The sequence below is a fragment of the Raphanus sativus genome, chromosome 6, assembly GCF_000801105.2.
Source record: "Raphanus sativus cultivar WK10039 chromosome 6, ASM80110v3, whole genome shotgun sequence".
Classification (NCBI taxonomy): Eukaryota; Viridiplantae; Streptophyta; class Magnoliopsida; order Brassicales; family Brassicaceae; genus Raphanus; species Raphanus sativus.
This window is the reverse complement of record NC_079516.1, coordinates 18,795,432-18,820,094: the sequence shown is the minus strand read 5'-3', so window position 1 is coordinate 18,820,094 and position 24,663 is coordinate 18,795,432. Positions and strand designations below refer to the sequence as shown.

Sequence of the window (24,663 nt, the reverse complement as noted above, 5' to 3'; positions counted from 1 at the left end):
TTATGCATATCTATAGCCAACTATAAAAGGGGATATGCATAAAATATATATACACACTACTCATATGGTTTGTATCTTTGGTCTAATAATAATTGGATAATCTATTTAACTTAATATTTAAAGTTAGCGTGATTAGTAACATAACGATTCATATGTAGTAGTAACATTATATATAATATATATCAACGTATTGTATATGTATTTCATTAAGTTGTATATGACTTTTATCTGATTTATAACTTCTAATCTATCTTATTAAAACAGAAATATTCTGTTGGACCTAACATTTATTTTGTAAGTTTTTAAATTAAATACACCTTTATATTTTATAGTTAAACCTACATTAAATCACTAATATTTCTTTCTTTATACTACTATCCATGTTTCCAAACAATATACTTATTTCTTTATACTACTATCAATGTTTCCAAACAATATATTTTATATACTACTATCAATGTTTCCAAACAATACAATAATTAATCTTAATTATTTTATATCCATCATTTTCTCTTTAAATTTTTGTAGAAACGTCATAATTTTATAAATTACAAAATAATAAACTTTAAAATTTGGATTATAAGATTACAAATTATGAAACTATTACAATTTCAATCAAATTAGATTACATATCGGTCATCCATCAGTTCAATCGGTTAGTCTCGGGTTTTAGTGACTTTTTAATATGAATATTTTAAAAAACTAAATTGAATTGTTAGATCTCCGGATTAACCGGTATAATAATCGGGTTGAATTTAAAAATACTGATTTAAATACAAAAATATTTTAAATACACACTCTTTAAAAGTTAACAAAATATTTGTTAAATTTTCATCGTAAAATATTCTGCGCTTCAAAGTGCGGGTCAAGATCTAGTATAGCATTAAGTACCAACATAATATATGCGTTATATATTTCCACTTCTATATATATCTTTTTTTTTTTAAAAAAAAGCTAAGTCTTTTTTTTTTTAACTCGAAGAAAGTTGAGATACATAGTGTCGATAAGAAACCAAAGACAAAGAATATAAACCAAACAAAATAAAACAAAGACATAAACTGAGCCTAAAACCCATATATGTCCACAAATCTATTCCTTCCACTTTTCGAGAAGAATTCGATATCAATGGAGCTGACCTAAAGAACAAATGTCTTGAGCAGTCCCAACCCTGAAGGGAATATCACCAAGCCATATTAGAACCAGCAACATCAGAAACAATCGAGAGGTCAAATCTATACCAACTCCAGCAGTTGCTATCCATGTGAAACTTGCATGACCAGAAACCACCACTAAAACTAAGACACAAGGACAAAAGACCTTGAAACGCTACTTGGGAAAACGTCAAAGAAGACCACCAATTCTTACACGCGGACACTCGCAAGGCAGCCAAGTGATCTACAGAACAAAGACTGCCCACCTCCTCGCAAGAGAAAAACTGAAGATCAAGTTAACTGCTTCGTCTAGAAACCATCTCCCAAAACCACAAAGGTCCAAGATAAGGTCTAGTAGATACCTATACAGCGAACATAAATCACAAAAAACGAACCCAAAAAGCTAACTTAGGATGCGACGAAGTGACTGAAACAACAAGAACCAAACAAAAGCAGTATTCCCACGACTTCAAACTAATATTAATTCACCACACAAGAACATAAGTTTCGGTGATCGAGATGCTAGAAAAACCATCTTTCCTAGAGACACAAAGCCGACGATAGAGATGTTAGAAGAACTATCCCTTCCCGGAGACAGAAAGCCGGCGGTAAAGAGCTTTGAGAGCCTCTTTCCCCAGAATCTTACCCTCTCCCGGTGATGGTGAGAACCACCAACCACCGAAGCAAAAGAAAGAAGACCGACGGCTACTCTTGTAACTTACTTGTGTTTCCAGAAATCTAAATATATGCCTTATTAATTTTTACGTAAAACCGGTCGAATTGATATAATTAATTCTCGGCTAGCGTGAACCTAACTGTATGTTGTAAATTTGATTTCTGCTAAGTAGCTTATTTTTTTCATAGTAAATCAAATCAGAAGGTTTTTTTAGTTAATGATCAACTACTGCATATGTGAATTATTAAACGTTAGTTTACGTTTCTTACTGTTCAAAATTAAGTCTAATTAGCTATAAGGTAAAACTATATTCCAAGTTATTGTCTATACATATATAATTTATGCAACAACGATTTGAAAATATATTTAAAACTTGAATAGGACGATATAATCGAGGAGATCTCTTGAATCCCTTAACTTAAGTACCAAGACTTTTTAACTAAGCAATCAATATAAATGGTGAAAAACAAATAATTATTCAATAAAAGTTATCGATTCCTTAATATTGTTAAATCTCATATTCAATATTCTTTCATATTTATTGATTCCTTAATCATAATACTTTCCAAATTTTTAAATTATAAACTAGAAGTTAGGGATTATTGATACTAAATTTTGGCTAAAGAATATTCGTTTTGTTTCAAAACGAGATGGAATTAACCCTATCAGTTTTCACTATATACTAGATTTTGACCCGCGCTTTCAAAGCGCGGGTTTATTTTCCTTTATTTTTTTTTAAATTGACAAATACTCGTATTTAGTAAATGTCATATTTTTATATATTTGTTTTTTTTTATAAAAGACTTAAGCTTTTTTATTTTTCTTTATCGTGTTTCACTTTAAAAGAGTATAGACCAGAACATAATATTTGGACCCGAAGAACCAACCCGAAACCGACCCGAAAATCAGGGTCCCGAACCCGATCAGACCCGGGGTAAATATCCGAATGAGTTCTAAATTGCTATATCCGAAGAACCGGTTCCGAATCCGACCCGAACCGAGAACCAAATGAGTACCCGAAGATATCTGAAATATATCTAAAAATATATGTTATAATTATATTTATAATTATTTTAATTTTTTAATTAATTTTATAAGTTAACTATAGTAGTTATTTTCGATATGAGTATTTTTGGATAAAATATGATAGTTTGGATAAAAATTTACCCAAAAAACTGTATAAAATGTATATTTTTGGTTACTATTGAATAATTTGGATACAAAAATTTGAACCGAATCAGATACTTTGGTTACTTTAAGTACAAATAACCGAACCCGTTAGATACTTTGGTTATTTGGTTATTTTGCAGGTTCTTATGCATGAGAACCGAACCCATCCAGACCCGGAAAGACCCGACTCGAACCCAGCCCGAAATTTTATAATACCCGAATGAGGTTTAATTTCAAAACCCGAATGGGGTTTAATTTTAAAACCCAAAAAACTCGATATCCGAAATAACCAATCCGTACCATAAAGGGTATCCGAACGTCCAGGTCTAATGAGTATTTATGTTTAGAAAATTAAACTTTATTTTTAATGAATTAAGTTGGTATAACTCTGATATATTAATTTTATTATGTGGTTAATTTTTTAATAAAAAATATATACTTTTAATAAAGATTTATACTTTTCAATAAAAAAATTCAAATTTTTTTATGAATGCTTAAATTATATTAAAAATAAAAAACATAATAATTAAGTTATTAATTTTTGTTCACTACACAAAATATTAAGAATGGTTGAAAATAAATTATTTGAATTAGGAAAAAAATAAGAATTGGATCTGATTTCTTAATCAGTCCAAATGGCCCAAGAGAAATGATGTGGGCAGTGGGCTGGATCAAAAAAAATGACCCAATAAAAATGTGTTATTAATATTACTTAATTGCCCTTAATGAAATAAGCAATGTGAGTTAAAGAAATGGCATGTTTAGTAAAAAATCCAAATGTGCTTGTACTTTAATAGTATAGATACATAACGTGAACTAATATCTAGAGTATCACAACCTACGAGGATTAAAAGTAAAGAAAATGAGTGCCATAAATTGCATATCTGATTTAAAGAGAAAGAAGTATATGTGGAAGACTAAGGTAAAAGTCATAAGATTTTAGAATCATATCCGATTTCTGATGGAGAGACCATTGAAATTGTTTCGTAGATGCAAAACTAAGTTGTGATATTGTCTGTATATTTTTTCTACTCAAAAACTATTATTTGTTTCAGCTGATGCTACTGTTTGTTTTAATTTATCAGGGAGATAAAATGCATGCATTGATTTGTTGTCCATAATATTTTTAAAAACTATAATAAATCAAATGTATTAATAATATAATTACTGTTTGTTGTCCATTATTAGATCGTCGACACCCGCATCTATATTATTAAAGTTGTAGTACAAAATCAATATGTTTGGATACAAGGATAGGTTTCAAAAGGAAATGTGTTTGGAAACAGGTTTAGTTATATGAGATTAATTTCGTGAGCCATTTAAATTTAAACAGGTTTAGTTACATTACTAATTTCGTTGGCCATTTAACCTTATTTCATTTCGTGGCCCATCTTAATAATGACAATTACAGTTTAAAAATAATACTTGCTTTCCACGTTCTGCGCACAATATCTATCATCCGTTTAAAATCTTCCAAATCTCCTAAATTATTTACCTAAAATAGCGAGAAATATATAACAAGTATTATAACTAAAAGATATTTTCAAAAGATTTCAATAACTAACCTGTCCTAATTATTTAATGCTAACCTTTATTCCCACGTTTTTTCTTCTCCAAGTATAATTATTTTTGCACAAGAATATCTTCACACACGCCATTAGTTACCATAATCTGCACACATAAGATATGAATTAATTCAAATAGTTAAAGTAGAGAATATACGCACACAATCTAACCACACGTTAAGTCTTCTTGACCTAAATTATTCACTTATCTATATATACCAAACCTAACACCTCTTAGACATCAACACACATCTCAGAAACCAAACATGTCTGCCAGCAAGAAAAATGGTTCTTATCAATGATCTCAAGCCTTTTAAAGATGAATGGCGGATTTGTGTGAAGCTTCTTCATTCATGGAAATCAAAGACTGATTACGGAGGTGAATCTTTTGAGTGCATCTTCGTAGACAAAACGGTAAGAGCAAAATTACCAATTTAATTCACTTTCGATGGCATCTTATATTCAATCTAACATACTTCGTTTGTGCAGGGTAAAAAAATCCATGCTTCATGCAAAAGAAGTTTGATGTTTCGTGTTCAACGTGATACACAAAAAGGAGAATGGAGAGAGGTTGAAAACTTTAAGATTTCAGCTGCTGGAGGTCAATATAGGCCATCAAACTTTCAGTACAAAATGACTATCATTGGCGATACTGTCATAAGACCTACTAATTATCGTAATGATAATCATTTTCTCTCCCTAGCAAGTTACGAAGACATAAGTAAAGGAGAGTGCAAACCATATTTTCTAATTGGTATGTACACAAAACTATTCTACAATCACTTTCTATTGAATGATAACCGATACCGATCCGATACCGATCCGAAAACTGAATTTACTTTATGCTTATTTGAATTTATTCTTTTCCTTAAACAGATGTTATGGGCCACATTGTCGATCTTGGAGGAGTAGCTGTTGTTCAATTACAAAATGGCGAGAACAGGAAGAGAGTTCAGTTTCGTTTGCGTGATACAAGGTATCTATCTTTTTTTTCCTTCCTCTATAAGTTCTTTTCACAAGGTTTAATAATATAGATGTTTTACTTTTTATCAAATATAGTGGGAATGAATTGGCATGTTGCTTATGGGGGACATATGCTGAGCAAATTGAAACACATGTTGAAGAATCAAAAGATGAAAGTATTATATGCTTGATCCGCTTTGCCAAAATCAAGGAATTCAGAGGTATAAAGGCGTCTTATTTAGTTGAAGTTGAACTGATATATCTATATTATTAAAGTTTATGAATCGTCTATATTACTTGCGAGAATTATATAGGTGAAGTGCAGATCACCAACGCTTTTGATGGTTCTGTTTTGATGCTTAACCCAACCATGGAAGAGGCTATTGACTTTAAACAGAAGTAAGTTGATTTACATTGATCTCATTGCAATTCTGATACTAAAATTTACTATATTAATTCTCAGGTTGTTGCAAGAGGATCTTCCTTTGGCTCTTTTGGGTCAAACTGATGAAAAAAGCTTATCTCTAAACAACCAGTTGATAATTGGAATGAGGTTGACATTAGATGTATTTCTGAGATATGTGTTGCTGTTGAGGTAACTTAATAAAGTAGTAAATATTTTTTATGCCACAGTTAGTCTAAAAATGTTTGTTCTATACTGACATAAATTTTTCGCTGTTAACATTAAGGCTGAGCCCTGCAAAATCGTCTGTACTATTGAAGCTATAGATACGGATTGGGGTTGGTTCTATTTTGGGTGTAAGAGGCACAACGTACGTACGACTAGGGTTGGTCGGAATGGCAGTCGTAAGATGCTTGATACTGATAAGCCACTATTCTATTGTGAAGTGTGTCGTGGAAACACATCTACTGTCACACCCAAGTAATCACATATATTTGGCACCCATCAAGATATTATTTTATCTTTTTATGTATTATTATTCTATTTGTTTTGAATATTGCTAAGTTTTATTTACACATATTGTTACATATCCTAAACCTGTAGGTATAAGCTTCATGTGTTTGTGAAAGATGACACTGGGTCATGCCACTTAATGTTACTTGATAGTGTGGCTAAAACTATCATTGGTGATGAAGCTAAAGAGCTTTGGGATGGTTCCTATCCTGAGGTAATTATTTTGATGTCCTAATATAAAATAATGATCGTTTAATGTTTAATAGATTTATATTAAGATTTTTTTTTATTTGCAGATTGAAGATCCAGAGCTTATTCCTATTTCAGTCAGAAACTTGGTTGGAAAATCGTTTTGTTTTGGTATTTCCATCAAAAGTGATAATATAACCAATGGATCAGATACCTTTAAGGTCTCTGAGGTATGGTCTGGAGATCATATTCATAGAATAGAATCACTTTCGGAACCAGTATCACAGATTGAGACCAATTCATTGACCCTTTCAACCAGTGAGGTGTGTAGTTATTTTGTTAATTTACAAATATGTGTATAGCAAGTTTTTAACGTTTTTTTGTTCTTTTATTATTAGGTTTTCTGCCTTGATCAGAACAGAGAGATTTCAGAAGATGTTTCAACTCCTTATTCCAAGCGTAAGGAAGGAGATGCTGAGCTTAATGATCCATGTTCTACATCTAAGAAGCTTTGTTCTAAGAGTATCAAGATTGAGAAGATTAAGGAAGATTAGTTGTGTGAGGACTACCTTACATATCGCGAGTTGGTTTTTTTTATTACTTTCATTAGTTTCTTTGGTTTTTCCAGTAATTTCAATTTGAACTTTGTTTTTAGTACTTTGTTTTTTTAAATTTTCTACCATAAGCTATTTTGATTCAATAAATTTCGTTTTTACATCTTCTCATGTTAACAAGTAATTATTTTCAAAACTATCACGTGGTCTAAGATATAACAGACACTAAGTTTACCAAAAGAATTACCAAAGCAATCTATCTACCATGTAGCAACCTATAACTTATTGTCAACTACCAATATTATAAAAAAAGGTTTGATTCGAAAATACCTTAGCTAACAAAATATTGTCGTTGTAACCACCAAGCCTTTTACCCATTCATGCATCTTGGCGTCCAAGAAAGATCTATAAAAAATATTAGTGAAAATATATTAATAATCATTAAAAAAATAACTAAAAAATCTAATGTAAGTCAAGATTCTCATCAACTATACTCTGAAGCAATAAACTTCTCAGGAAGCAGCCATGTCAATCCCTGCCAAATCCCAAATGAAACAAACACTGAGAACAATCAATTAAGAAGATCACAAAATCCCATCAAATCAACACTAACTAATTCAAGCAAAGAATCCACCTTACGTTGGCAAGAGAACCTAAGGAATGCACATACTCTCTGTTTCTCCATCTTGATTCCTTATAAGCTTTCCATGGATCGAGCTTAATCTCAGTTTCTCCATACCCATCTGGGTGTTTCCTTCTCCACTGCATTGCGAAAGAGACAAAAGTGACGAGACACTGTAAAAGCATCTTCACGACACTCCTTTCATTGACCCGCACAGCATCTTAAAGCTCCATTTTAGTTCCAATAACCTGTTATACCAATTCCAATTAATAAACACACAAAGAAACTAAATAAAAAATTTACTAACAAAGTAAAGCAAGTCTCATGATCTGAATTAATGTTCAGAACTAAATTAAAAAATTAACTAACAAACTAAAGCAAGTCCATAAAAAAATAAAAATCAAAACATGCTCAGAGCTTAATTTGCAATGACAGAAATGAAATTTGACAACAAACATCGACACCAAATGAATATACAGCTATTAACCCTCTAATTAATCGTATAATTAACCAAACAAAATTACCTTGTAGACTCCGACTATCCCATCAATGTTCTCTGTTCGTATTCTCTTCCGAAGACTGTTTGTTAGGACTTCAAAACTGATGTCCGATCTTCTGTAATAATTAATAAGATTGACTCCTGCTCCTGTTCTGCATGTAGATTAGCGAAAAGGGGAGTTTATATAAATCAGATCGAAGATGTACTATCACCGAGGGAAATTAACGAGAAGAGTAATACAAGCGACTCAGCATATGAAAATAAGGAAAACAACTTAAATCAGTTAAAATAGATGAATCTTTTAAACTAAATTAAACTAGGATCAAAAACTAACCTTCATGATAGAAGAGCAGAAGTAAATATCCAACGGTTATCCTTATTTCTTCTTCCAGAGATATATTGATTTGATCTCGGTGATTAATGGTAAATATCGACAGTAAGGAGAGGCGATGAAGGGGAAATAGGGTTCGTTGAAGAAGAAACTGGATAATAGAATGAGAAAACAGTCGAAGGAGAAAAGTCGTTTATTGCTATTCTGTTTTTTTCCCGGAAAAAAATTATTGGGTTACCATTGTCTATATTAAAACTGTTATGGGCCATGTTTAATAATATATATTATTGGACTACCATTATTAATATTAAAACGTGGGTTGGGCCAGGTTTATTCATATTAGAAATAAATAAAATTGGATTATATAGATGGATTTTAATTCAAAAATATACATATTATTAAAAAATATTTTTGTACTAAAACATTTTCAAATGACCATTAAAAATACAAATATATATAATAACAATACAGTAGAAAGGTCAATTTCTAAAACAAAATTTAAATATAGTTTTATATTTCACATTAACTTTATTATAGATATATGTTTTAGATGAAACATAGTAGGTATACAGTGACCTTAATTATATGATCACACACTTATGATATATAATAATATCATGAAAAACATAAAAAAAAATATAATAGAGACATGTAAAACATAAAAACATGTAATAGTGACAATCAATAAAATTTATTTAAAAACATCAGTTAATATTTTTAAAAACAAAATTCAAAACCCGCGCTTTTAAGCGCGGGTCAAAATCTAGTATTCCCTTAAACTTCCAAAACCAAATTGTAGTTTTTTCATCTCTTTATATCAAACTTTACATCTTTTATTATATTATTATATAACATATATGTTACGTGAATATGGTTTTTATCTTTTAGTATCTATATATTGATTAAAAATTATAATCTCTTTTAATATATTCACTCTGCGCATGACGTATATCACCACGTGGTATATGGTTATTCCATAGTTAAAGGCAACAAAATAAGATACCAACGCCACAAAAACTCAGGTAAAACTCGGTGAGATAAAAGAGATAGAAATTCTATTTTGATCTCTTTTTTTGTCAACTTATTTTGCGCTTTTTAAAGAAAAAGCTAGATTTTGACTCGCGCTTCAAAAGCGTGAGTTTTCTGAAATATAAAAAAGTTAAATATGAATTAGTATTTTTGGGTTATTATATATATTATTATGTTATAAAACTGTATTATATTGAATAAGGAAATTTGTTTAAAGTTATATAATTTATGAATTAGTTAATTTGATATTTTGTATATACACTTTTATATAACTCTTTCTTAGGCATCAAAATTTTAGTCTTATCTGAAAAACAAACCGAAATTGACACACAAAATACATGTTTGGGTATGGGATCAGGGAAAGTTTAAAATTATATAATTTATTAATTAGTTTATTTGATATTTTGTATGTATATTTTTATGTAACTCTCTCTTAGGCATGAGAATTTTATACGATCCAAAAGACGAACCGAAACTGACACAGAATACATGTTCGGGTCTAGGATCAGGGAAAAGTACCTATTAGATTTCTTGGACCAGCGGATATCTTCTCGAGTACGGGGACCCAAAGTATCCAAAATGTTTTGTGTATATTATGTATATTTGGGTATTTCATATATGTTTTCAGTTTACAAATATTTTTTATAAGTTTTTGGTTCGCTTTTTCGGTTTATAGTTTCAAGGTTCGGTTAATTTTTTAATTTTTTAAAAAATGTATTTCGTTTTTTTGAATAAAAAATTGGATTTTTTTGGTTCATCGGGTAAGATTTGATAAAAAATCGGGGTTTTGGGTATTTCAATATTTTGGACGTTTGTTAGACTTTTGGGTATTTTTGTGTTTCGGATTTTACAGCTTTTCAGGTGCTTTGAGTTTTTTTGGTCTAAATACCTAAATATCGAGCCGGACCCATTATGTACTCGAATTGCTGGTATTTTAAATTATATACTCGATCTGACCCGGATCCAAAAGAAACCAAACTAAATTATTTTCAAATACCTAGTGGGATTCAAATATCGAAGATCCAAAGAACTTGAACTGGAACCGATTTATACTAGATCCGAAGACTCGAATGCCCAAACCTAATCTTTTATTATATTTCGTGTATATTTTATAAGATTTAAATTTATTAATTTGGTGAGAATTGTATTTACTTTCGAATATTTTTGAATAATTTAATAGTACAGCTTTGTAGGTTTTTTCTAAAAGTTAAACAGAAACATAAAAAAAAGATTAGTAGGGTTTTTTTTGGTATTAGTAGGGTTTTTAATAATTTTTAAAGTTATCTTAAATAACAAATTTTTATTATAAATAATTTAATAAAAAATAGCTTAAAGTTATATATATGTATATTTATATTTTTTGACAGATAGTCATTATAGTGTTTTTATCTAATTTTATTTTGTATATATATTTTGATTTATATAAATTTTAAAAATAATTTAATGTAATAATATCACGATTGACACTATATTGATTTTTTATGTTTGGCTAACTATATATAAGGTCAATATATATATTGCATATTATTTACTTGTTTTGACTTTTTCCTTTCGTATGAATTGAATAAATAAATTTAAATATTGAGATATGTAAAACGGTAAGTTTGATGCAAAAATCTCGGGTGATCTAGTTATTAACTTGTTTCCATTTTTTTCTTAGGTATGAATTGAATAATAATACACTTAAATACTGAGATGTGTAAAAAGGTATGTTTGATGCAAAAATGTCGGGTGATATAATGATGAAACATTATTCTGTTATAAACAAAATCTTAATTTGACATAAATAATAACCGAATTAGGTGGGTTGATTAATTAAGGTAATATAAACTATATAACATAAATAAAATTATGAAAGGGTGCAATAACCTTATTTAAATAAGTTTTTTCATAATGTTACGTGTTGTTGTTAGGAATGGAATGTTTTCATTTTCCTGAAAATTCTTTAGCATAATAAAAAAATTGTGTAAATAAAACAAAAACACCATGCCAAGTTAACAATCTACTTCTTTGGAAAATAGCCTGAATTTAAAATGATTTTGTTAAACTGTTGAAAATCTCCTTTACATATATATATAGTAAGTTTACTATATAATTTTTTTAAAAAAAAATACAGCTATTATATTATATTTATTCTCTATATTAAAATATATAATATATATATATATATATATATATATATATATAAATTTATTTTTTCCGACAACAACAAACTAACTATGATCTATGCTCAATTGATTCGGAAAACTAAGCTGGAGGCATAGAGTCGACATAAAACATAGCAGAAGGGAAACATCTTGCACCTTGTGCTAGCTTGTCCGCCACTGAATTATGCGCCTTCGTAATATGTCGAATTTTAAAAGAAGGGAAAATATCTTACTGCTCTAGAACTCCTCCAAATGTGTAGCAAAAGTTGGCATTTCTCCAGGTGAGGACACGATCTTCACTAGCTGAGAACAGTTCGTAGCGAAAACTACGTCCGAGAAGTTAAGAGTCTTCATGCACTCCATAACCCAAATCAAAGCCTCGCATTCAACATGCAAAGCAGATAAGCTTCTTCGTAGGTTCATAACTCCCATCATCTTCTCGGTTGACCCATTTTACGGCAGAACCATCCATGTCCTGAGTACTTATCTTGTGCTCGCCATACTCCATCAACAAAACAAATCCTAGATGACTCCAAAGAAAACTACTCAGAAGATGAATTATTTGTCTGATGCTGATCAGGAACCGTCAGTTGGGCCTATGTCCATACCGCTGCTTCCACTTTGGATATCCGAAGAATTTTCGGTGGATACGTCGACTTATTAGTATATATCTTATTGTTCCGATTTTTCCAAATATACCACATAATCCAAGGGAAAGAACCAAAACCATAATCTTTCGGTAATCTACAAAAGAGATAATCCATGTTAGAGAACACTGAGGGTCCCGGAAAAAAACCCGGGAGCTGAAGATATTATCGACAGAGCCCATGTTTGTAAAGCGGGTGGACATTCAAAGAGAACATGATTAATAGATTCTTCCTCAGCTCCACACAAACTACATCTTTGATCACTAACTGTGCCCCTTGACCTCAAAGTTTTTGCAACCGAAATTATCCCCTTAATGACTTGCCAAATAAAATGTCTCAGCTTTGGTGGGCACTGCAATTTCTATGCATGACTTAATAAAAGATTTAATTCCCGGCCAAAATTTACCTCGTGCAGGACCTTATCTGGAAATTGTGTTTCTATTTTATAACCAGATTTAACTGTATAATGACCAGTATTCATAAAAGTTCATCCAGTTGAATCTGGTCTATGGAGCCGGCTAATTGCCAAAACTTTTATTATGTTGACATCATCAATATGAATAAAGTGCATTAAGCAAATCTTCGTTCCAAGAAAGAGTAGCCAGATTAATGAAATAATCCCCCGTAAGAGAGTGAACCAAAACATGTGATTGATTTTTTAGGGTTGCTGACCTCGGGCGAGGAGCAGGAATTCAGGGATCATTCCATACTGGGATGGAGTGACCATTTCCCACTCTTTTGATTAGTCCTTTTTTAACCAGAGATCTAGCTGAACAGATACTTCTCCATCCATAAGAGGGTGAATAAGATCTGTGTGGATCCATAGGATCTGTATTCCTAAAATATCGACCTTTTAAAAATTTCGAAAACAAACAATCTGGTTTATCAATTAGACGCCACAATTGTTTAGCCAGTAATGCCGTATTAAAATCTTGAAGATCTTTGAAATTCAATTCGTCTTCATCTTTTTTTTTACACACCTTATCCCATTAAAGCCAATAGAATCCTTTTTTATTTCCACTTTCGCCCCACCAAAAGTGAGAGATAGCCCCTGTAAGTTTCTTTGTAACCGCCTTAGGTAATCTATAACAAAACATCACATGAACATCATATAAATTTCTTTTTTGATTAACTACTTTATTTTTTTCGGACAAACACACATAAACATCAAAGTTTTAGAAAATATGTGCTAAGAGATTGGGGATATACCTATTTGGGAAAATTATTAATAATAGAGTTTTTTATTTGGGGAGATTTAGCCAAGTACTTTCATTTAGAGGTGAAATCAGAGGAGTGCTCATCTTTAGACACAAAAGTATATTACTATAACATTTTCATCTCAAACTTTCAAAAATACACCTACTGCCAATTTTTCATATCTCTGTCTTTTTCTTCTCTTTCAAATTCTTTTCTTGTTCTTCATTTTATACGATTCTTTTTTTCTTTTTCTTTGCAAATTAATTAAAATAATTTTTTTTTTCAGTTCAATTGAACCACATGTAAATATGATTCCCAACAATCCTTTTCCATCATTCATCAACACTGAAAGCTTTTCAAAAATCTGGGCCCATCAATTTTTTTCTGAGTCTCCCAACTGCTGTCAACATTAATTTCGACACCGTTCTTTCGTCGACCTTCCTCCTCCTCCGACATTGTGACAAAAATTTGAAAAAAACTGATATAAGAAGTGTTAACAGTTAAAAATGTAGAAGTAAAATAGTTAATGATTAACTTACCAAAATACACCAACTGTTACCATGTTAACAAACAATGTAACTAATTATGAAGATTATTGAGAATATATGACTAAAAATATATCAAAGTATTTTAATTTTTAATATACCACATATTTTTTTGACATGATAATATGTTATCATATGTGTAAGATGTTAAAAGAAACAATAACGCAAAAGTAAGAAATACTTATTATTTTCTACCAACACACGAACCAGCTAATAAAATATGTATCATGTAACAATTTAGATGACAAATCATATATCAAACAAACTATTAGCTAATTAATTGTTTATAGGCAAACAAATAATGTATCAACTGATGATAGTTATTTGGTAACATCTTACAAACATCATATCAAAAAGATATAACAACAAACAAACAATGTATCAAACTATTTATCCCTAACAAACAATGTATCATTTGAAAAATATTTATTTGTAATATCTTACTAATCATTTATCAGTTATGGGCAATCTTTTGTAACAGCTAACAAAACATGTATCTTAAAGAAAAATATGTAAATTGGGAGTTTGCTAAAACATAATTAATATAAGCTAAAAAGAAAATGTTGGTATACACTGTTGTTATCCAAATCATTAAAAAACTTTATGGATTCGCTTTTCTTTTTTCTGTTTTACGCTTGGACAAATTCACCGGTTTAGTTTTTTCAGAAATGAATTTTTGGAAGATTATGTAGGAGTTTATTTCGAAATCGCTAACTATAGGTAGCATCTTACCAACCATTATATCGGCTGAAACATTTATTTTTACTATCCCCTTCATCGATCTCCGTAAATCTAGATTTTCTCAGCCTCGCCTTAAAAATGGTGTGGTCTCGATGGTCACATATGCGGAGGATTCCAGAGAAGTTACAAAGACAATCGATTCTTGGATTGCATTCATGATCTTGTGATTCAAAATCAAAGGAGAGGTAGTGATGGAAAATTTAGGTGATGTCGGTAGAGTAAATAATTGTTGCAGTAGTAATAAAATTAACAAGAATTAAAGGAGGTGGTAAAAATCTGACAGTGATTTGGATAATGATTTAGAGTTAGATAAGAAATAAAAGAGATGAAGTTGCATAAGAAAGTGAGAGATAAAAGAGAATGTAAAAAAGGAAGAGAAAAAATATAGCTATGAAAAAGATACAGAGTGAAGTATAAGGACAAAATGGAAAGCAAAATTAATTTCTGAAAGTGGAGGTACTCCTCTAATTATGTGCTCATGGATATCATATACAAGCCGATTATTCCTTTTTTTTTCTCTAAACTATTAACTATTTTAATATGGAAAGAGACGGCTAAATATATTTGAAACAATCGGAATCGCTTTTGTTCAAAGAAAAAGCAATGGGAGTAGCCTTTCTGGTTTTTACTTTACCACATGTACATGAAAAATATTTACAGTCATTTTGTCCTTTTTATCTTTAGAATATCTCTTTTTACATTCAACCTTCCATGATTCACAGACATACATACAAACATACAAACATACATACATACATACATACTATATAGATATATATGACACGACAGGAACTCTTTAAAACCAAAAGGAGACCCATATGAGATGATGATTACGATCGTGACAAATAATCGTACTTTGTTAAGAATATAAGAAAATATTAGATGCTTTGTGGAATATAAATCTGATATACAATTTTTTTGTAAATGATATATATATATATATATATATATACAAAAATTGAGATAATATTTTGGATAATTTTCGGAATTTAAAATATCAAATCAATATTTTCCTGTTTAAAAGTTTTATATCTCTTATTGTTTATATTTAACATTTAACAGAAATTTTTAGAAGTAAGTATTATTTTTAAATATACCAATATAGTCGGTTCGTTAGTGTTTAAACATGTTTTACATATGCTCGATATTTTTTTCTTATACTACGATAGTTTAATCAACTAATTAATTTTCAAATTTTATTATTTTTTCTAGTTTTGGATCCACACCAGCATTAGCAATTGGTTAATTAGTATTTGGAAATGTATTTTACGAACCTTATACATGGTCGAATGTTTAAAATTAGTTATATCTAACGTACGCACAAAATTCCAATATTTTAAATTCTTCTTTTTACTTTTTACTTCTTTAAGATATATGGAAAACAAAATATAGGCTAGATATATGTGATTGTTAACCTTTCTTTGTATAAGTATAATGTCAAATATCTCCTACTATGTCTTGGTGTCATAGTTACACCATGGTAATATGTTCTATAAAGCTCCTTAGATCCAGTTTTCGTTCTCTTTAAATTTATTATTCACATATGTTAGCGAGAGAGAAGAGTTGTTGAGGGTTGTCTCACGCACCATCCGCTGTCGCTTTGTGGCAAATGGATTGGGTCCACTGACCTGACCTCTGTAGTTCTCATATTTTTTTCTTTCTAAAAATTAATTTACGTATTCAAAAGAATTAATAAATTGTTCTGTATAGGTGTTAGTGTAGTGTATACAGTCGGCAGACAATTTTTAATATAATAGTTTCATTCAAATGCGTAACAAGCAAAACAATTGCGAAGAATATTTTATTTATAAATATATATATATATATATATACTTTAGCATCCTATGTACCATATAAAATATCATACATAAAATAAAAATTACACCACCAAACTAACCAAGCTAGATTTAGATTGTTTTAATCTGTTTGCACTCTTAACACATTATGCTAGCTATGGAGTTCGGTGAGATTTTTATTTATTTATTTGTTACTACCCTAGCACTCGTTTTCACTTGTCACTATCACCTTCTCTCATATATTACCTCACATAAATTTCTCTGCTTTAATTTCTCTGTTAAAAATAAACAACAATTAATCTAAAATCAGAAATATCCCGTTTTTAGGGCTTTATTGAGATAAGAAATCAGTGGAAGTCAAAAAAGAATTTAATGTTACGAGTTTGAGTTTCTTCTCTCTAGTTACATTTCTTTCTTTTCTCTTTCTCTCTCTCTCTCTCACCATCACACAGAACATAGAAGAATCCATGGCTGCTTCTTCATCCTCTAGTGCTTCCTTCTTTGGAGTTCGAGAAGATGATCAATCTCACCTTCTTCCTCTGAATCCCCCCGCCACCGTCCCTCCTCCTCCTCACCACCAGCCACTGCAGTCTCAGCAACCCCTTGAAGCTCCACCACAGAAAAAGAAGAGAAACCAACCAAGAACTCCAAGTAAGTTGCTTATCACTCCTTAATTGAATCTTATCATCTTAATCTTATATAATTATGTGATCAGTTTTTAAAAACATTGTTTGGTGAAAAAGAGAAATCTTTTTTTCACTAGCTGAATCTTGAAATAAGAAAATTAGCAAACCCTAGTTCTTGATTTCCAAAATTGAGTTTTCATTAACCATTTTATGCAATAAAAATCCTTAACTAATCAATATTTTCACCTCGATTTCTTCTTCTTCTCTTTACTAGATTCCGATGCAGAAGTGATAGCTTTATCTCCAAAGACACTAATGGCTACAAATAGATTCATATGTGAAGTATGCAACAAAGGTTTTCAAAGAGAACAGAATCTACAACTTCACCGAAGAGGACACAATCTCCCATGGAAACTTAAGCAGAAGTCGACCAAAGAAGTGAAGAGGAAAGTGTATCTTTGTCCGGAGCCCACGTGTGTCCACCATGATCCGTCACGTGCTCTCGGAGACCTCACCGGAATCAAGAAACATTATTACCGTAAACACGGCGAAAAGAAGTGGAAATGCGAGAAATGTTCTAAGCGTTACGCTGTTCAATCGGATTGGAAAGCTCACTCAAAGACTTGTGGTACCAAAGAATATCGTTGCGACTGTGGTACACTCTTCTCCCGGTAATTATTCGCAAAATCTTTTGAACACTTTAAATTATAATTAATCATATATAGCTCAATGATATGTGTGTGAATATGTGTCTTAGTCATTCTTCATGAATTAGGGTTTATTCTTCTTTTTTTTTGTAAACTGGCATGGGTTTATTCTTAGGTTCACTTTCTGTTACGCCTCGAAGTCTTCGATGCTGCTCTTATCGCTTTCTTTCTGCATTAAATACAACTTTAATTTCTTTTTTTCTTCTTCTAAAATAAAATATTTAAAATCATAATTGATAGATGAACACTCGTGAATGTATGTGTGCATATAACCATATCTATATGACACTTTTTTGTAACACGTACTATCTATATATGACACTTAAACTGCCATATTTCATTAGATACTTTCTAGCAGAAACTCAAAACCAAAAGGACCAATTTCAAATCTTTGTATTTTTTTTATCAATTCAAATTTGTGTCTTTTGTTGTTTTTCAATATATCTTGCCTCGTAAACACCGCCCTATTTTCTGTCAGAAAAATAAATCAAATTTTCTCAGGATTTCTTTTCTTCGATTTAATTATGTACTTATACTACGGGCAATTCACGTGCTGCTAAACTATATAATAGAGAGTTTGTCATTACAGTGTTTCCCTTTTATGGTTCGTTTGTACTCTGCACCATAACCACACAAACATCATATTTTTTTTTGAATGAACCACATATGATTATTTTTGAACAATTTCGAATTTGAATTTTCTTTTGGTTCTTGGTTGGATTTGCTGTGTTTGTGTGTGTGTGCGTGCAAGTAGAGTTCTATAAATAGAATGAAGGAAATAAAATATGGTAGTATAAATATATACATAAGTGCATTTATGTAAGTATAATATAAGTCCTGATCAATGAATACATGCTGAAGTTGCATTTATTGAACTTATAGGATCTTGAATTAAAACATTCATTTGACAATCATTCTCTCTACATACTACTTTTGTGAAACTTAGCCTTTTCACCTACCTTTTTTAATTCTTTGTATACGCATATATTATTTTAATACACATTAACGCACGCATACGCATGGAGTTATAGTTAGCAATATGAGCATATAAGAGAAACATTACGAAATTTTTCACTAAAATAATTATTAGAATTTTTAGAAAAATAAATTGGTTCATCTAAATATATATTAAACTAACCATAAAATTAATTAGTAATCTATAAATATTTTTTCCTTAAATAAAAGCTACGGAATTACCTAATATAACTAAAATATATATGACAATTAATGATTTTAAATAATAAATATTTAATAATCTCATCTTATTTTTCATTAATTTATATTACCAAAATAAATTGAACTATAAATAGTTAAAATTTAGATTTTTTGTATAAAAAGTATTTTTTTAAACGAATATAAATTGAAAAATAAGTTTCACATTGATTTTTTGTGGTCAATTATAACAAGATATAAATGATCATAAAATCATAGGATTATGAAATTCCATTTAATAGGTATTTGTATTAAAATATATAAATAATTTGATTTCAAAATTTAAGAAATCTGTATTATACTTGAATTGATAAAGATAAATAGTTTTAAAATTTCAATTTGATCAAATCATTAAAATATATTTTACATATGTTTTGTTATTATTTTTTAAAAATATATATTTTTAAAGAAATTATTGAAAATATTTATAAAATATCTCGCTCCTCTCATGCACAGATTATTACCTAGTCTTATGCATATAAAACATCTTTAAAAAAATTAAACAATGATTATGTTAATTAGTTATTGCATAGACTGATATATATATATATATATATATATATATATATATATATCGTAAGCAAAACCATATAGACACATACATCATCAAACTTGAAGTGTGACACAACATTGTACTCCTACTTTACATAGATGAAATAATAATGTAATAGATTCGTACAATAGAGTAGTAGACTAACTTTCTAGCCATACATCTACTTTTCAAGATCCCATAATTACACGCGAATATATTTTAAGCTACGTGAAATGATGAGTCTCTCTCTCTCTACTTATAAATATTTTGTACTTTTATTTTCCCCAAAATATGTCTTTTTATTTCATCGCTTAGTATATCTGACGATCCAATAGATTCCATTATGAATGAAATAATTAATATTATCTTTTTTGAACAAAAAAAAAAAAAATATTATCTTTTTGTTTTGAGTCACAGGCGAGATAGTTTCATTACACATAGAGCCTTCTGTGACGCGTTGGCTCAAGAGAGTGCGAGACACCCAACTTCTTTGACTTCTTTACCAAGTCATCACTTCCCGTACGGACAAAACACCAACACCAACTCCAACAACAACACTTCAAGCATGATGCTTGGTTTGTCCCACACGGGGGCCCCACAGAATCTTGATCATCGCTCTGGCGACGCTCTCCGACTTGGAGGAGGAGTAGGTGGAGGAGCCGCCTCACGCTCTTCATCTGATCTGATTGCTGCAAATGCTTCAGGTTACTTCGTGCAAGACCAAAACCCTAGCTTTCATGATCAACAACAAGGATTTTTGGCTGCAAGCAATAACATCAAGCCATCACCAATGAATTTTCAACAGAGTCTGATGCAGTTCTCGCATGATAGCCATAACTTTCCTTCCTCCAATCTCTTCAATCTCAGTTTCCTCTCTGGAAACAGCGGAGTTACTTCTGCTACAAGAAACTCTAATGCTGCTGCTGTTTCTTCGGGTAATCATATGATCTCGAACCATTTTGATGGCGAAAATGCTATTGGAGGCGGAGAAGGAAGCACGGGCCTCTTCCCTAACAATCTGATTAGCTCGGCGGACAGAACCAGCTCAGGAGCAGTGCCTTCCCTCTTTGGCTCATCAATTCAAAATCCCAATTCAACACCTCACATGTCAGCCACTGCTCTTCTTCAAAAAGCTGCTCAAATGGGTTCAACCTCAAGCAGCAACAACAACAACAATAATAGTAACAATGCCTCATCCATTCTAAGAAGCTTTGGGAGTGGAATGTACGGAGAAAACGAGAGTAATCTTTATGATTTGATGAACTCTTTCTCTAACCCCGGTCCAACGGGAAACAACGCTAGTGGAGTACATTCTCCGTTTGGTTCGTACGGAGGAGTGAACAAAGGTTCGAACGCTGATAAACAAAGCATGACTAGAGACTTTCTTGGAGTTGGACAGATCGTAAGAAGCATGAGTGGAAGTGGAGGGTTTCAACAACAGCATGGCAATAGTAGAGAAAGAGTTGGCTCTTCGTCCGATTCTGTCGATAGAAACAGCACGAATTTGAATCCTGGTGGTGGTCCGGCAACTTCACCACCGTATGGAATCCATCATGCTAGTTGCTAGCTAGGTACGAGAATTTTTTTAAAAAGGTTTTTATTTCATCAAGGTACATGCTATCTTTTTCAGGTATGCATATCGTCATCAAAATCCGTAATTAAAATTTTGTTGCAAGTGATATTTAAGTTTATCAGAAAAACATAGTTGCAAGTTATCTAAACTCAGAGCTCCTTTTTCTCTCTTGTAAAAGATTTTGCGTTTATAGTTTATTAAATGGATTCCCTTGTGAAAAAATTGCAGATGAGTTTATGCCTTTATATATGGTTTCAGAATGTATAGTTTTATTGTTCTATTTTAAATAATTCGTGGAGTTCTAATATGTGATTTATATATTTGGGATTATGAAAGGTTATATAAATATAATTATTATAGTTTCTCATGGCTTATAGTTTCAGATAAATGAGTAACATCTAAAAGGACCACTATAATAACGAGTTTAAGCTATGAAGAATTTGGGTGTGAATAATTTGTGTTTTGTCGACGGTGTGAATAATTTGTTATTGGTTTTATTTATTTATTTATTTTTGTTAAAAAGCAGTCTTGGTGTTTGTCTTTGGCTGTAATATTTATCGTCTTATCATTGCATGGTGCAGTCAATGAGTTGGAGAGTAGAAGCAGCTTTTGCTACGTTTCTTTGTCTTTATGTTTTTATTTTCTTATATTTGCCGTTTTATTCTTTTATTTCTTTTCATTTGTCATCCTCAGTAGCTGGCAATGTCACGAGTGTTTGTCCTGTGATCCCACTTTCTAATATTTCGATACATGTTTGATCAAAAAAAAAAAAAATTCGATACATGTATACACAAGTATACATACATGTTACATGTGCATATAATATATAAAATATAAATAATTCTGTATGTAATGTGTTCCCACCATATCCTAAGGCTTGTCCCGGTCATATTTGAATTTAACGGTCCAAAAATCTTTCAACATTCACAGTGTACATTGTTGATGCTTATTTCCGGTTTAAAATAGCCTCAATACGAAACTGGTTTTTTTTTTTTTTTTTTGAAAAAAGCTCAATACGAAACTAGTTCTAATGCAAATATAGTTTGTACCGTTCTGATTTCGTTTGGACGCATGTTTTAAAAATATATAGCTAAAAATTATATCATTAATTTTTTAACAAGACCAATAACTTCTTTAAAAAGAATTGAATCTGGATTACGACTTCGTCTTTTCTATGATCTAAACAATTACATTTTATTTTTATATAGGGAGGGGAGAGGGAATATTTTAAACTGTTGCATATGTATCTTAAATTTCTGTGCACCAGTAAAATTCCAACATTCGTTAGTCAGACGAAGTCCGATCAAATACGGGTGTCGTAGGGTGTCGTAGGCGCTAGGAATATAAACTCGCTATGCCCCCACAGTATGGTACGCCTTTCGGTTTAGGAAATTTATTTTTTTAAGATAAATATGTAATTTCTGTAGGAAAGAATAAATCAGATTTTAAAACTGATATAAATACGAGTCTAAGAATTTGTAAAATTATTCATTCATACAATAATAAAAAACTTTAAATAAATATTTGCCTCAATACATTTTGTTCTTTACTTTATTTAAAGATAATTCGCGTTTGTTCATAACATAAAGAAATTTTAGTGCATCTTTAGCGGTTTTTGTTGATTTAAATTGTGTGTGTACATGTACATCAAATACATTACTGAAGACCATGAATAGTTTTATAAAGTCATTGTCGTAATAATTTATATGGAGAATATCAATAATAATATCATAAAAATAATGCAGGACAACATACAAGTGATTCAAGTAAGGAGGCCCATCGACATGCAAACAGAAGGAGAGATGGTAGCGTTGTCTCACCAAAAACAGACAGCTTTTTATTTTTTAAGTTGCCTTAAAAAAAAAGAAGAGAACTCCTTTTTATAATTATAATACATCTTAAGTCATCATATCCAAAATGAATACACTTGAAGAAATTGTAAATTTAAACCATTTTGTGTAAAATAAATTGTTTATGATCGGATATTGGCCTCCAGAATAAATTGCATACTACGTATTTTTATGTCTCGAACAGGTAGCTAGCAATCAAACTTTGAAGTTTGAACCAAGCTGCCATTATTTTTTTCCGTTACACTTTTAAAATTTATACCGATCTGACCACTAAAGAGCAAAAAATCTTCGTTCTCAAGTTGTCGAGAGAGTAGAATATTTGTATCTTCCAGAGCAATTTATGCCCTGCGGCAACTTGTCCATGAAAAACATATTTATGAAAGTTAATCTATTTTTACATGTTACATGGTTTATAAGAGAATATAAACAAATATCTTGAAAAACTAATATGTAATTGGTCAAGGAGCCAATAAATAAGAGGAGACAAAATGAAAATTTGAATCTTGGCCGGAAAATGACAATTGGTTCAATTGTGTGCTTTGTTTTTGTTTCGTTTTCGTGAGCTGGTAGGAAAGATAAGAGGTTGTTGTGGTTTATCTGGAGGAAAAATGTTTCCACAATAGAGATATAAGCGATTAAAAGTAAATAAAACTCTCTGGAGGAATTCTAATTTTACCATAAATCTGATATCACTTTAAAATTTATCTTTAAAAGTTTGACATTTTTCATAAATACTTTACATTTGCGACAAAACAATTAAAACAGATCTCGTAAATCAATTACAATTTAATAATCATTTATAAAAATTTATAAACCCAATCTCATCTTTTAAATACTAAACGCTAAACCTCAATGTATTTTTTTGAAAAATGATAATTAATTTATAGTATTTCAAACAATTTTTCCATCAAGTTTTGGGTAGAATTGAATAGTAGAAAGAAAATGAATTTCAGTATAGTTTCTCCTTAGATTTAAAGTTGTTTTAGAATTTTTGTCTTGTTTAATTAAGTGTATTTTGTTTTTAGTGCATACTTATATATAATTCCATTTTAATTTTCTTTATTATAATGTAGTTTGATAGAGAAAACTAGGTAATGTAATGATAAAAGATATAATAAATCATTTGATATTTTAATATGTGTAGAAAATTCTTGGGGATTTACAAAAATATCTTAAATTTTGATTTTCAATGCAAATTTGTACTTTAAATGAAAATTTGTACTTAAAATTCAATCAAATTCAAAAATAACTCAAAACGATGACAAAATTATAACTATTTCCTTATGACCAAACAAAAAATCAGTAATCATTTTCATGATTATAACCCTACAAGCTCTTTTAGGGTTAGTGAAATCTTTTCATAAAACTTCTAGATTCTCATACAAGACTTCACATGTATTTAATCTTAAAAGTAATTTATAAAAT

At 30.4% G+C, this 24,663-nt stretch overlaps 3 protein-coding genes and 1 long non-coding RNA gene across 7 annotated transcripts; 3 read left to right on the top strand and 1 right to left on the bottom strand.

Moving 5' to 3' along the window:
- The first annotated feature begins 4,261 nt into the window (after positions 1-4,261).
- Positions 4,262-7,340, top strand: LOC108807997 (replication protein A 70 kDa DNA-binding subunit A-like). The gene is made up of 10 exons (XM_056988045.1): positions 4,262-4,976; positions 5,052-5,316; positions 5,439-5,538; positions 5,622-5,746; positions 5,840-5,924; positions 5,989-6,120; positions 6,215-6,408; positions 6,532-6,655; positions 6,738-6,953; positions 7,029-7,340. The coding sequence occupies exons 1-7, from the start codon at positions 4,848-4,850 to the stop codon at positions 6,252-6,254; spliced, it is 876 nt and encodes a 291-aa protein (XP_056844025.1). The 5' UTR covers positions 4,262-4,847; the 3' UTR covers positions 6,255-6,408; positions 6,532-6,655; positions 6,738-6,953; positions 7,029-7,340.
- On the top strand, positions 6,338-7,184 carry LOC130495624 (uncharacterized). The gene is made up of 4 exons (XM_056987044.1): positions 6,338-6,408; positions 6,532-6,655; positions 6,738-6,860; positions 7,029-7,184. Exons 1-4 carry the CDS (start codon positions 6,338-6,340, stop codon positions 7,182-7,184), a joined length of 474 nt encoding a protein of 157 aa, XP_056843024.1.
- A 487-nt stretch (positions 7,341-7,827) lies between the features above and the next one.
- On the bottom strand, positions 7,828-8,904 carry LOC130496542 (uncharacterized). The gene is made up of 3 exons (XR_008935703.1): positions 8,640-8,904; positions 8,331-8,457; positions 7,828-8,054 (listed from the first exon to the last, which is right to left on the bottom strand). It is a non-coding gene; the product is annotated as an uncharacterized LOC130496542 (long non-coding RNA).
- Positions 8,905-17,086: 8,182 nt separating this feature from the next.
- LOC108806926 (protein indeterminate-domain 5, chloroplastic) lies at positions 17,087-23,404 on the top strand. 4 transcript variants are annotated; one of them, XR_008936059.1, is made up of 5 exons: positions 17,087-17,389; positions 17,639-18,035; positions 20,233-21,386; positions 22,597-22,758; positions 23,134-23,404. XR_008936059.1 is itself a non-coding variant. In XM_056989789.1 (4 exons), the coding sequence occupies exons 1-3, from the start codon at positions 17,206-17,208 to the stop codon at positions 21,380-21,382; spliced, it is 1,731 nt and encodes a 576-aa protein (XP_056845769.1). In that variant the 5' UTR covers positions 17,087-17,205; the 3' UTR covers positions 21,383-21,386; positions 23,134-23,404. The 4 variants fall into 4 exon arrangements, 3 of the variants coding, with proteins under 3 accessions (XP_056845769.1, XP_056845770.1, XP_018434643.1); XM_056989789.1 differs by lacking the exon at positions 22,597-22,758; XM_056989790.1 differs by lacking the exons at positions 22,597-22,758; positions 23,134-23,404 and adding an exon at positions 21,970-22,306.
- The last annotated feature ends 1,259 nt before the right edge of the window (positions 23,405-24,663 follow it).

Excerpts from the sequence above, each read along its gene's own strand:
- LOC130495624 (XM_056987044.1), top strand. The coding sequence starts at position 6,338 with ATGCTTGATACTGATAAGCCACTATTCTATTGTGAAGTGTGTCGTGGA. Across the intron at positions 6,409-6,531 it reads ACATCTACTGTCACACCCAA|GTATAAGCTTCATGTGTTTG; the intron begins GTAATCACATAT and ends CTAAACCTGTAG. Across the intron at positions 6,861-7,028 it reads ATACCTTTAAGGTCTCTGAG|GTTTTCTGCCTTGATCAGAA; the intron begins GTATGGTCTGGA and ends TTTTATTATTAG.
- LOC108807997 (XM_056988045.1), top strand. The coding sequence starts at position 4,848 with ATGGTTCTTATCAATGATCTCAAGCCTTTTAAAGATGAATGGCGGATT. Across the intron at positions 4,977-5,051 it reads GCATCTTCGTAGACAAAACG|GGTAAAAAAATCCATGCTTC; the intron begins GTAAGAGCAAAA and ends TCGTTTGTGCAG. Across the intron at positions 6,121-6,214 it reads AGATATGTGTTGCTGTTGAG|GCTGAGCCCTGCAAAATCGT; the intron begins GTAACTTAATAA and ends GTTAACATTAAG.
- LOC108806926 (XM_056989789.1), top strand. The coding sequence starts at position 17,206 with ATGGCTGCTTCTTCATCCTCTAGTGCTTCCTTCTTTGGAGTTCGAGAA. Across the intron at positions 17,390-17,638 it reads AAACCAACCAAGAACTCCAA|ATTCCGATGCAGAAGTGATA; the intron begins GTAAGTTGCTTA and ends TCTCTTTACTAG. Across the intron at positions 18,036-20,232 it reads TGTGGTACACTCTTCTCCCG|GCGAGATAGTTTCATTACAC; the intron begins GTAATTATTCGC and ends TTTGAGTCACAG.